The sequence below is a fragment of the Engystomops pustulosus genome, chromosome 2, assembly GCF_040894005.1.
Source record: "Engystomops pustulosus chromosome 2, aEngPut4.maternal, whole genome shotgun sequence".
In the NCBI taxonomy this organism is placed as follows: domain Eukaryota; kingdom Metazoa; phylum Chordata; class Amphibia; order Anura; family Leptodactylidae; genus Engystomops; species Engystomops pustulosus.
Window position 1 is genome coordinate 65,549,743 of NC_092412.1, and position 13,928 is coordinate 65,563,670.

A 13,928-nucleotide genomic window follows, 5' to 3' on the forward strand; every position below is an offset into this window, starting at 1 on the left:
CTAGAAGTGTATTTGGCACATATTTTCTGAAATCTACTGTTGCACATTCACCTAGGATTTTAATCTGTATGCCAAATTTTATGTCATTTTGCATACATTTTGCCCACAATATAAGTCATGTTGCTTGGGTTTTATAGTCTTCACCTCTTACTTTGTGATTTTTAATTTTTATATTTTATTCATTTATTAAGCTGCATGGGATGATGCGAGTAATCTTGGAGCCACTCATAGGCGATGTTCCAATCATCGGAGCTATAACTATATTCTTCATTAGGCGACCGGTAGGTAATAATTAAGAAACATAAGCTATAAGTGGACCGATCGATCCGTAGTGTATCCTGCAGTATGGACAGATGCAGCTGTGTTCCTCTGGCTTTTACTGTAATGTATAAGAGCTTAACATTGGAGTGCCAAGTTTTACTCAACCCACTGATCAACTGCTGATGATAGATTATTAGTAATATAAGAGCCAGTTTTGTGATCTGAAGGTATATTGTGCATTATTGTGATAAGTCAAGATAAAATTTTACTTTTCATTTATCAGTAATTCCCTTTAGAGGAGTATTCTGGTTAAACAAAAAAAAAAGAAATGTGGGTGGCAGGGTGTCTTTGTTTTTGATTATAAAAAAGGTCCATTGCAGGAATCGCTCCATTATTATTATTTTTATGTACACATATAAATTTTTATTTACCGTATAGTTGCTGTCAATTCTAAGACACTTAATAAAATATATACACAATGCCTTTTTCATAGATGTTAGACTTAAACTGGACGGGGCTTACAAACCTACTGGACATCCCCGGCTTGAAGTAAGTGGTTCATTTTGTTTTGAATTATTTCCATGTTTTTTCTGCATTTTATAAGGTTAGTTATCAGCACTTATTCAAGTGACATGATACTTTAGAAATGCTGTCTTGCCAATTATTTTTAATGAATCTATTTGGTCTGTACATATCTTTTAAGGCACGACAAATATCAGTAGTTTAGTGCTCAGGACCTATTACACTGGCTGATGAGCAGGACAATTCTATATGTTTTTTGCCTGTACTGAGGTGGCATCTAAACTCATTGCTTATGTTACCACAGTATGAGCTGCCAACAAATGGCTGGATGAACACTGCATGTAAATGCAGCCACCAAAAAGGTGTTGATCAGTGTGAACTAATCTAGGAATATCAGTCCCCCTTATCAGTCAGTGCTAATAGACTGATGATGTTTTTTTTCTCATTTTAACATTAGCTCCATTTTTATTTGTATCCATTTATTTTTTACATCCTTAGTGCAATCTCGGACACAATGATCATGGACATCATTTCTAACTTCCTTGTTTTGCCAAATCGTCTTACAATCCCACTTGCCAGTGACCTTCATACAGCAGAGCTGCGTTCCCCATTGCCTCGGGTAACTTCCTTGATTTCTTTATTAGTTTGAGGCTTATGTCCTCAACACTTTAATCATATATACTAATTCCAAATATTCTAATGCTGAACATAAATGTTCTCCCATCCTCCTTTAATAAGATGACTTTCTTTTTGTTTGCAATAGAAAGTTATTTCCTAACACATGGACATTTTTCTCCTTGGAAATTGTTTGTATCTTGGGAAATTCATTGCTTTTGCATTTCTTCAGATGCACTGTTTTCAGACAATGGAAAAGAAAGAATTACAATTGTAGAATTTCTTTCTAGAGACCAGAATGTAACACTACACAGGACATGATCAGCTATTCAGCATGCATTGCTTGCAGAAGATGCCAAGTTGATCGGCACAGATTCCAGGACCCATCAAGAATAGTTGATAAACAGGGTATCTGTCTTAAAGAATATCTACCACCAGGATCAGGGTTGTAAACCAAGCACAGTTACAAGCAGGATCAACTCTTCTTCTAGTTTCTTATGCCCTTATTTTTACCAAAAAGGCTTTGAAAATTGTGTAAATGAGCCTCAGGTGCATCGGGATCAGTTAAGAGCTATGGAGTCTGGAGCCCCTAAGGATTATTTGCATAATTTTTAAAACAAGGGTATAAGAGGAGCGGTTCCTGCCAGATGGGGCACATACCTGCATATCAGTGTGCTGGGTTTACAATACTTCATCCTTGTGGTAGAGTTCCTTTTAAAGGGGTATTTCTATAAAGAGTATATTTAATTCTCAAATATACTCAGGATAACAAAATAACTCATTCTTTAATTCACTTTTGGTTGTTAACAAAAATACAGCATTTCACAGATATAACTCCAAAATGTCTCTTATCAGTTCTGGCTTACACCATTTGGTTGCCTCTGGATCCAACCGTAAATCTTCTGACTATGGTTGGATTCTTCTCGTGAAAAGCTTTTCTTGTCTGCACACTGCAGTGCTCTCTGCCTCCTGTCCCTCCCCCTGCATTACAAGACCAGCTAAGGGACAGGCACTTCCTGCCAGCAAGTAGCAGTGTGCAGAGACTTGCTCTACAAACTACAGACAAATAAGGTCTTTATATAAGATCTGACTGTGTGTTTTATTGATTAGGTGGTCCTAGCAGATTTGAGTGTCATTGTGTTTTATATCTCCTGGATCTCATCATCTCGGATCGGTCTTATCTCTCTTTTTCTGTGTGGAAGATACTAGTGAATGTTCAGAAGCTAAATAAACCCTGAACCATGATGAGATTATCTGTACAATTTATATATCTGGCATCTAATAACATAGTTGTTAGACAGCAATGTCTTAACTACACAGTGATGCGTTTCTATTTTCATATGCAGTTTTTACACCTTTTTTCAGGGCATTGTGCGCATTCATCTTCTAGAGGCCCGAAATCTATCACCTAAGGATTTTCAGATGGGTGGTTTACTATCCGGAAAGTCTGATCCTTATGCCATCCTACGTGTTGGGACTCAGGTCTTCACCAGCCGTGTTATAAACGAAAATCTAAACCCTGTATGGAAAGAAATGTATGAGGTAAAGCACATTTCCCCACAGAAATGTGGCGGCAAACACTATAGAACAGTGGTGGCGAACCTATGGCACGGGTGCCAGAGGTGGCACTCTGAGCCCACTCAGTGGGCACTCAGACTGTTGCCCCAGCACAGAATTCACCAGACAGGACTTGAAGGATCCTCCTGCAGGCCCAAGTAGCCCAAAACGTGAAGCATCTTGGTTTACCTGAGACTGCAGGAAAAGAAGGTGAGGACAGGGTCACATTATCATTGGAGCCATTGAAGTTCCTGCTCTTGGCCCCACAATTTTTCATGTTCAGGGAAGCTCCAATGGCAATCTGAATTTTCCCACCTTCTGTCAACGATATTGGTGTCCTCAGGACCCTTGAAAGCTGTGGTTATAGCATGGAGCAAGAAGATTTTAATAATTTAATGCTAGAATTGCCGTGTTGGCACTTTGCAATAAATAAGTGGGTCCGGTTTGCATTTTGGGCACTCTGTCTCTAAAAGGTTCACCAACACTGCTATAGAATAAGGTCTAAACATCCAGTCTACGAAGTTCAAGTCTCTTTATCACAAATTTTAAACCTAAGTTATTTTGTTTGTATTCAACAACAGTTTTCTCTTCATAATACTTTTATTGCCATTTTCCCTATTGACTTTAGTGGGGGTTAACATCTGCCATAAAAACTGCAGGAAAAAAGAGCCGTAGCCTCTGATGGTTAGTTTCCCTAGAGAAAAATTTGGGACCATTTCTTAACTGCTTCTTGACAGTCTTTATATAGTATATATGATGATGTTTTATAGATGCGGATGTTGTGATATGCCCTGCAGCTGTGTAAATGAGCCAGAGTATTACCAGATAGCCTTTTAACAAGTGCTTGAATACACAGATTAAATATTAATATTTTACATTAAATATGTCTGATAGATTTTCTTTGACATTCCCTGTCTCACTTGCATGTAAATGATGATACATGTTACTTTTTATCATATCATTTATTGGTTCTTTATGCAGGTTATAGTACATGAGGTACCAGGCCAAGAGCTTGAGGTGGAGTTGTTTGATAAGGACCCAGATAAAGATGACTTCCTAGGAAGGTAAAAGAATAAATTCTAAGTTGGAAAAATTTTATGGTGCTCAGGAAAAATGTAATATCACATCTAGGCAATTAATAATTTCTATAATATGTATGAAACTAGCTTTCAGTGTGTATTTTGAAGCACATAAGTCTACACAAAATAATGTTGGAATATAATGCACTTTTTAGTTTACAATTTAGATTAAATTATCCAAGTAATCCATACCCAGAAATGATTTAAGGTATAAATAATTTAAGTAATACCATCTCGGGATGACACAGATCTTGCCGCCTTCTTACAAATTACGATTTTTCTCCATTGTAAACATCTACCATCGGATTTAATGGTGGTAGACTGCCATAACTCATTTGCTCGTTTTCTCTTCTAGGGGATGGAACCATTTTATTTATATCTTAAGAACAGCGCAAAATCTCTAAAAATGAGTTTATAAAATTATGCAAAATGAGACAGAGGTAATCTCTGCTGCTCCCTCTGTGTTCATTGTAGGGTGACGTTGGCGGCTGTCTACGAGATGGACAGGTAGGACCAGGCTACAATGAACGTAGTGGGGACGTGCATAAATTAATAGCTGGCTGAGCCATAAGGCGTTTCTGTGATCAATGGCAGAGCCCCTCTGACTCGTTTGCTTAATTTTATAAACTCCTTTTCAGAACATTTGTGCTGTTCCTGTTCCATCACTCGCCTCTACCATCAGTAAATCCGATGGTAGATGTCCTTTAATGTCAGTGTGTTGGTCTAGATTTTATACTCTTAGAATTGATTCAGGTGTATTTTTTTAGCTCCTCTTGTTTAACTCTATAACACAATTTTATCTAATAACTATGAATCAAGGGAGAATAGGAATATGATGCAAATAATAGGTTTTGATGATTTAGAAACTTGCATCTAAGTAAAATGTATTTATGTTAACTGAAGTCCTATATTTATAGGATAGAAATGTAACGCAGTATACTTTTGCTAATTGCTGTTTATCTATTCTATCTATCTTGTATCTATGTGCTGAAATATGTTGAAATTGTTTTCGTAAAACCTTGTAATCTCCTGTGGTCATCTTTTATCTATTTACACAAAACCATAAGTTCCTGTGAACATACTGTCCTTTTACAAAGCAATATACCTAAAATGGATATAGAGGTGTCCAGCTAGTCCCCAGTCTATAGGCACCTAATGATATGTACAAGAATAGCAATATATGTAGATGATATGAAGACTCAAGTTCATGATGGATGCCATGTAGCTATACTTGAGCCATCTCTCAATGTTAATGAATGTGGGTTTTTTGGGTTAATAAATGCTAAAATACCCATTTCCAGAAGAGGAAATGCAGTATCTAAATAAATACTGTAAAGTAACAATGGCATAAACAGGAAATTTAGTATCTGAAGAAATAAAGTATCGTAACAAGAGCACCTGACCACGTAGTCAGACTACTAGTACAAATTATATTTTCTTCAGGGCGAGTCCCATACAGCCCATATTTCAAAGCAATTTGTCAAAGCAATTTTGTGAGGGCTGTTCTTGTTGTAAGGTATTTTATGTGGGTGTAAAGAATTTGAGGATTTTGACACCTTAAGGATATGGTGGTGCAACCTGTCACCGGTCACCAGATTTTATCCCATTGAACCAGCAGCGCCCTCAGGTAGGGTATGAAATTTTTGCCTACAATCACCTCTGTCATGTGAAATGTTGTCTGTTTTTGTTAAAAAAAAAAAAAAAAAATCCCTACAAAGTCATTTAAATTGAACAGAGAAGAGTCATATTTTCCCGAGAGGAAAAGTTGAGGCTGCAGGGGGAGTGTCACTTCAGTGGCCGGTAGCTTGGGCTCTATAAGGACCTATATATAAACATACTTTTGGTGTTATAATAAAGAAAAGAGTCTTGCATCAGGCTTGTGGATATACAGGCACTTTAACACATATTTGGAAATGCAGATAAACATGATAACACTGCTATTATTAATTTGCCCATATAGCAGTATAGATGGGGTTCTTCCTTTTAGGCCTCTACACACAGCCTGACATGGAGGCCATTGTCTGAGAGCTGCTGTACATAATTTTTTCTGAAGCTTCCATGTTCTGTTTCATTGAGAAGTTACAATCTGCTATTAAATGATGTGTTGAATGAAATGAAAATATTTGTGAGCTACTATATCGGTGTATTATCCCCTCCTGTTGTGGGATAACCATGTCTTCAGTGAAGATAACTATGTTTTTTTCCACGTAGAATGAAGTTGGATCTCGGCGAGGTGAAGAAAGCTCAAATACTTGACAAGGTTAGCATTGGTTACTATGGAGGGGCCTCTACGACATTGAGGTATTGATATTATTAATTGTTCCTTTTTTTTTTCTTTAGTGGTTTCAACTCGCTAATACCAAAAGTGGGAAGTTACATCTCAGGTTGGAATGGCTAAAACTACTGCCCAATACTTCCCAACTAGAGCAGGTAAAATATCTTTCCTTATTTATACATTGGAGTGAAAGAGTTCACCTTATGTATAGACAAAACTCGTACCACCAAGAAATTAAATAATAAATCTGCACAGAATTTTGGTCATAAAATATTTTGAACATAAGAGGTGGCGATGCACTTTTATCAGTCGCCTTCTCATCATAAATTTGTATGATTTACATATAATGTACTAAAATAGCAGAAGTTAATGGTCACCATTACCATAAGTATTGTGTGTATTTCTTCCTCTCCAGGTCATGAAAATGAACAAAGAGATAACAATGAAGACCAGTCAAGAACCTTCCGCAGCTATTATCATAATATACTTGGACCGGGCAGATGAGCTCCCTGTAAGTACTCATGTAGGCAAATACAACTTCCCTGTAGGTTAACACTCATTGCAATTGGTGGTTTGTACGCTGGTCCTGCACATCTAGCTATAGCCTAGCAAGAAATACAGCTGACTGTGGGATGGCTGGATGGCTATCAAATTTGTAAAGAAGCATTATATCTGTTCCCCAAGAGGAGTTTCTGAGAGAAGGGTATGTTAGATTCCATTGTACCTGTTAGGCTCATGCACAAGAACATATTTTTTGCCTCAAAAATTGGGACTAACTCACACCCCCATTGACTTGTATTGGGCATGTTCTTGGTGTGATGAAATACATTTCAGCTGCTGATGTCCTATTGGCTGCAAACAATGGCGTACGTCCCATTGATAGTGGTTTACAAAATGTATTTGGCGGCCGTGAGTCTGGTCTAGTGACGAATTTGGACGATTTTATGGACATACAGCACACAGCCGTATTATTCACAGGAGATAAGTTACTGAAAGTGATGTTCTTCCCATTACAACCTATGCAAGGTCAGTTGAGACAAATGTGCATGTGCATAAGATTGTTGGGGGAGTTGACTGTCTACTGTGTATGGTCAGCCCTGCTCTTTTTTTTTTCCCTCCATCAGATTCTCCCATTTTACAAGCGACCAGCATTTGAGGCATAACCAGTAAAAAAAATTTTCAGTATATTTTATGTGCAGTGTAGCAGTTTACCCAGAAACAGAAGCGCTAATGCTGTTAAATATGGTTTACGTAATGGATAATTTATTAGGTGTCATAAATAAGCTGTACATCTAATTTCACATCTACTAGTAAATTTTTACTAAACTGGTACACTATGATGGATTATATAGGATTTGAGAGATCAAACGGCGACAAATCCTATTTCTGTAAGAAGTCCAGAACATTTATTGCCTGTGGCTAATGGTGAAGCGTGTGTTATATGTGTTCTCTTAGCATGAACTTGATGATAAGCGGCTTTGTGTTTCTTCCTCCGATGTTGCTGTGACTGCATGCATTGCTGTTGACTGTTTGTTACGCTTCACGGCTGCTCCTATAATCTTTTTCTGGTGTATGAGAATGACATTTCAAGACAAAGCACTGTTTGTAGCAAGTGAGAAAATTTGTGTCTAAGCCTTTTTATTTGCCAAACAAGTCTGAGCAGAGAAAACTGTAAACACTGACAAAAAGTGATTTTACAGGATAATATATTTAAATCTCTGGTGCAACATTCCCATCAGCTTTTGAGACCTGATGTAGTACTCTTCTAAAGGAGCCTATATACATTACATCAATCTATCTATATCCAGTGGAAAGAGTAAGCAGCACTCAAAAGACGAAAGAAGTCGCAAACCAAGTGGCAATGTTTATTCCATACGCTACTAGGTTCCGGCGTGTCTCACTTTCTCAAGCAAAATGAGACAGACAGGTAAGTATAAACCGTATATGCTTTCAATTAATCACCTAACCAAGTTTAGCACCCCCACCATACAATATACTTGTGTCAAAAGTGTTGATAGAAATCCATCATTACAGTGGATAATATCCATACTTTATTGGTGGTGTGAATTTCATAAGGTGTAATTACAAAAGGTGCCAATTCATAATTAATAAAATACAAAAGTTTACTTATTATACATCAATCAAGTGCCTGTCCTAATGATACATAATACATGTATCATAATGATACATAAATAAAACCGCATGAATACAATGAGCCAGCGGTTCCACATCGCTTGCATGGAACACAAGCCTGTAAGATATACACTGTGCATGCGTTGGCCTTGCTCAGTATTTGCAATATGTCAGCACGGTGGCTTAGTGGTTAGCATTACAGCCTTGCAGCGCTGGGGAACAAGGTTCAAGTCCCAGGGTCAACATCAGTAAAGAGTTTGTATGTTCTCTCCGTGTTGGTTTCCTCCCACAGTCCAAACCATAATGGTAGGTTGATTAGATTGTGAGCCCCAATGGGGATAGGGACTGATTTGGCAAGGTTCTGTGCTGCGCTGCGTAATCTGCGTTAGGAATTATTATTTCAGTGCGACACGGAGCTGTCAAAGCGGCAAAACCTAGGGAAAACACAGCGCTGGAAGGCAGGATAAGGTAAGTACAAAATAAAAAGAAATTAATGTAACACAGACCATGGGTATAAAAACCCATGAGACATGAAACAAAATACCACACAAAACTACGGAATGCAAGCAATTATAGATCATCATACAAAAGTGCATTAACCTAGTCAGAGGACTTCAAATGATGGTCCCAGCTTGTGGTTCCTTACTATCTATTGTGTTTTTAGGTTTTATATGACATCATTAATGTAATGGCATCTATAATATCTGTATAATAGAAATGAGCAGCATCATGACCACTTACCACAGTTTAATGTGTACTTGCTAATGTTACCTCTAGATATTATCCTGAGGTCAAATGCTTCTTTTTCAGTAACCATTGACTTCTCTTTCTCTAGCTAAAGAAGTCAGGATACCAACCAAATCCTATGGTACAGTTATCGATCCAGGATTTGACGCATGAAAGCAAGGTAAGTGACCGTGGTCTGTGGTAGAATTCTATCACCCACCAGTAGACAGTGGGTAAATATGGCATGGCCCAAAAGTGTAACTAAAGGGGTAACCGTCCAGGATTTATGGGTCAGATTACAATATGCTTCTCTTATGTTTGGTACGGTATGTATTTATATGTTAATAAAACAGCTTGCTGACTTATTACTATGTCATCATGAGCGTAAATCTTTTTACTACTTTTTCACTTTTTATGCGTTATTTTTTTCATAAAACATAGAACATTGCCTACCCTGCTATAAATTAGAGGTATTTCACTAACAATAAGTTAAGTCCTATCCAATGTCCCCCACAAATTGCAGGAACAGGGGTTAATTGTATCACAAACTGCTGGAGAACATGTGCACTGCTGTCTCTATGGCACTGACAGATAGCGAGTGCAGTACTAAGCTCAACCCATCACTTCATTCATTTGGGATATAATGGACCCCAACTACTGTGATCCGTGGGGGTTGCAAAGTATTCAGTGGATATGGGGGATAACATTAATGGGTATAGTTGGATCATGAACCTGTCATCCTTGTGTTTGCCTCATGTAGAAGTCCTGACTGGGATGTCAAAACAGCCAAAAAAAAGTGTTACTATATTTAATTGGTTTTACCCCTGATGTGTATTGAAATAATGCACCATGGTATTACATTTGCAGACTGTGTACAGCACAAACAGTCCTGTATGGGAAGAGCCGTTTCGCTTCTTTCTACGTAATCCCAGCCTCTATGACGTTGATATACAGGTGAGAACAGCAATTTGTTAGTACTACTGCTGCACCCTACTACCATTAGCTGCAATGCTGGAAAAGAGAAGAAAAAAACCCCTTTTTGTGCTTTTTTTTTTTCAAGGTGAAAGATGACGATCGGCAGCAGAATTTGGGCTCCTTGTCAATTCCATTAGCAAGGATACTTTCTGGTGACCAATTGACGTTAGACCAGTGGTTTCAGCTTGAGAACTCTGGACAAAGGAGCAGAATCTATCTGAAGCTCGTTATGAGGGTAATAATAATGTTATACACCTAGACCGCCAGAGCTTTGGTGGTTTTCAATATCTAATGTCAATGGGAACTACAAGAGTTGTTATTGTTAATAAAAGACAATATGAAGTATATATATTAAATAATAGTATGTTGTGCATGTCATATCTACTACCCAAAATACAAATAAACCAGAAAATTGCATCAATAACAATACATCATTTTCATGACTTGCTCAGTCTTGGGCTCCATGCACACAAACGTAAACCGGTGGCACAATTTCCCGGACATGTCGCTCAGCTTTCAATGGCGAGCGCTCACTCCTCCTGTCTCCTGTATGGTTGCCCAAACATAGCGTAATCTTCCTATTCACATGGCCTTATACTTTTGTTGATATATGGTAACTTAAAGTTATATAATGCAACAACAATACAGTTATGTAACGTTTCAATCAACTTTTTTTTTTTTACTTTCTGACACACAGATTTTGTATTTGGATCCAACTATTTGTGCAGTTACGGGATCTGAAACCTTGGATCTCGAAACGGCAACATGTGGCTCTAGTGTGGACATGCCTCCGAGGCCAAATAAAACCAGCCCTTCTGAGGACTTTGGCACAGAGGTAAGATATTTGTCTGTGTTACATGTTAATTGCATTTTATCACACTTCTGTTGGAACACAATTCATGATGATCATAAATTCTAGAAAGAAAGAAGTGATTCTTTACTTTTATAGGGGTTTTCTGCTTCTGCAGAAGACCCCAGATTGGGCAGCATTTGGGTAAAATTGAATATAAAGATATACTTGCCCCTCCTGCGGTGACAGTCAAGCCTTGTGGGCCAATCCCTGGCCTTGGCAGCCACGCTTTGGCCAATGATTGGCACAGACCTATGCAATGAACATGACGTCATCACAGACTTCAGAGGGGTAAGCATTTCTTTTTATTCAACTTACCTAAATATGTTGCCGCAAACAATTTTCACCTTGGTTTTTTCTTTGAAATATATTGCTGTCAGCCATGCTTTGTCTTTTGGAGATCAACACACTTTACATCTTCAGGAAATCCTTAAGACTATTGAGGGGGAAAAGTGGGATATTGATTACCTTTTAGTATAGTATTCCGGTACTGAAAATTACTTTTACATCAATAACGACTGATTAAAAGGACTTCCAGAAACAAGACCATCTACGATTTTTTATCTCTCCAAATTGATTGTTTTTAGATACCATCCACTTTGGATGTTTCCTTTGGGAGCATATTTGCTTAACCTTGTAGATGTCCTTTGCCATTTGTTTATATTTCTCAACTGCACATCATGTTTCCTTTTATGTATCATTATGCACTATACACTGCTTAATGCAACTATATTCTGCTAGGCTTGTATACCCCTATGAAATGCTTTCACAGTTTTTGTATTTTCCTAAAATAATCCAATTTGTGCCAAAGGCAATACAATTGGTATTGTTAAAGCTAAAGAAACAGACTGGAGCAAACATCCTGGTTATTGAGGATAAGATCTTTATTGTTACTGACAATTAGACCACAAAGAACACTGTACACATGATAGACTTAGTGAATATTTGGAGAGAATACAATCAAATAAATATTGGAGTCACTGTAACTTGTAATACTGCAAAAAAATGTTTACTTTACATTAGAGGGCTACATCTTGATGTTAAGAACTGAACAAATTGAGCTGAAAATAGAAATAAATAAGAAACTTAATTGCTATTGTAAGTAATATGTACCATTTTTATAGATAGCAAATTTAATTGATTAATTTTAAATCGTTTTTTTTTTCTTTGTGTTAGAATGTGATACGTGTCTTCGTTCTTGAAGCCGAAAACTTAATCGCCAAGGATAATTTCATGGGAGGTATGATAAGAGGCAAGTCTGACCCCTATGTTGTAGTGCGATCTGGAGGAAAATCCATACAAACCAGAGTAATAAAGGAGACTTTGAATCCACGCTGGGATCAGACCTTTGAGGTATTATTATTATTTTCAGCGGTGACCTCTGCTTTATACAAGGGAGGTTTTGTTACCAGTGAATATAATACAAACGAAGTGTACTTATTCTGCAGATAATAGTCACTGACGTCCCTGGACAGGATATTGAGTTTCTGTTATTCGATAAAGATATTGACAAGGATGATTCTCTTGGAAGGTCAGTAAATGTTAAATCAAATCTGGGTTCATAAACGAAACCCTCTCGGAAAATATTAGGAAATAATCTTTTGTTTTTGTATATTTTGTAATCCCTATTCTTTAAACGTAATGAATCCACCATCTACAGAGATTTCAGGTTTTTCATGCTGCCCTGTAGCTTTTAGTCGTATCCACCATTTACAGCTACCTACTATATATACCTATTTGCGAGAGAAATATGCAGCCTTGCCCAAAGAGTTGCAAATCCCTGGGGGTTACACCTGCTGGATCTGTGCCAATTGTCCGGTTTCCAGCTTGTCTTCCTTCACAAGGTGTTTGGCGCTTTATGATTATTTCTAAAAAGATAACCTGAGCTCTACTCTAGTTATTGCTTAATGCTATATAGAACAGCAGTTTAGGATTGTCTTTTCTCAGAACTATACAATTTGTAATTCCTTTACTATTTTGCTTGGAAATTAATAAAATGACAAGTACACCTTACCACTCTCTTGTAAATGAAGCATAACCGTATACACTTTGGACACTGTTTAATACAGTACTCAATGTTACTAAATGCAAATATGCGTAGGCCACATCTTCATAGGTTCCCAATCTTACCGAAAGGGCTCTTTCACATTGGCTATTTTTTTTACGTCTGTGGTTCAGTTATTTTTCCACAGATGCCTCAGTCATTGATGTCTGTGGGTGTTTTCACATTGGCTTGTATTTTCATTGATTTGTTGTCCGTGGAAAAAAAGATGAAACGTCCTATTTTTCTCTCCGATCACAGAAGGCAATAGAAGTCTATGGGTCCGCAAAAAAAACAGATAAAACATCATTTTTTTTTTCACTGAAGAGGCTGAAAAACCAGTTGTGATGTTTTCAAAGCAGTGTTAAACCCTCAGGTTTTTTTGCGGATACGCAGAAAAAATGGAGACACAATGGAGAAAAAAACCCCAACGGATGTGCAACTGAAGCTGAACATCAACATCAATGTGAAAGAGCCCTAAAGCTATCAGCTGTATGAGCTTGTCTGTAGATGCCTGTGTCCTGCCAAGGTGCTAGGGTTAAGAGTTAGCCGCCAGCTGTTGGTAGATAGCCGCGGTTGCATGAGAATCAGAGTAGCTATAACAAACAAAGTGCAATTACTTTAATGCTACATACTGGTATATTAGCGGCACAACAATATCCATCAGCTGTTCTATCTGAAGACACAGTGTGAAGGGTGGCACAATACCACGCTCACACTGTACTTCAAAACTTTCTGTCCTTTGAGTCCAGAGGGGACAATGGCAACATAAGATTGCAGTGTATACAAACACTACCGTGGGGACTCTTAAGGGCCTAAAAATTAGGTGGAAAGCCCACGATTCAATGTCAACAAACTGGGCAAACAAAGCGACAGACTGTTGTAAAAAAACAT

General features: G+C 37.7%; 1 protein-coding gene across 1 annotated transcript in view; it reads left to right on the forward strand.

Annotated features, from left to right (window-relative positions):
• ESYT1 (extended synaptotagmin 1) overlaps window positions 1-13,928 on the forward strand; it is a 60,721-nt gene that overhangs the window by 29,685 nt on the left and 17,108 nt on the right. Inside the window, exons 6-19 of the mRNA XM_072135067.1 lie at window positions 192-281; window positions 755-810; window positions 1,282-1,402; window positions 2,764-2,940; window positions 3,937-4,019; window positions 6,246-6,294; window positions 6,375-6,464; window positions 6,725-6,820; window positions 9,278-9,349; window positions 10,036-10,122; window positions 10,229-10,378; window positions 10,841-10,978; window positions 12,170-12,346; window positions 12,442-12,524. Coding sequence (XP_071991168.1) covers window positions 192-281; window positions 755-810; window positions 1,282-1,402; window positions 2,764-2,940; window positions 3,937-4,019; window positions 6,246-6,294; window positions 6,375-6,464; window positions 6,725-6,820; window positions 9,278-9,349; window positions 10,036-10,122; window positions 10,229-10,378; window positions 10,841-10,978; window positions 12,170-12,346; window positions 12,442-12,524 — 1,469 coding nt within the window. The remainder of the gene's footprint in view (window positions 1-191; window positions 282-754; window positions 811-1,281; window positions 1,403-2,763; window positions 2,941-3,936; window positions 4,020-6,245; window positions 6,295-6,374; window positions 6,465-6,724; window positions 6,821-9,277; window positions 9,350-10,035; window positions 10,123-10,228; window positions 10,379-10,840; window positions 10,979-12,169; window positions 12,347-12,441; window positions 12,525-13,928) is intronic.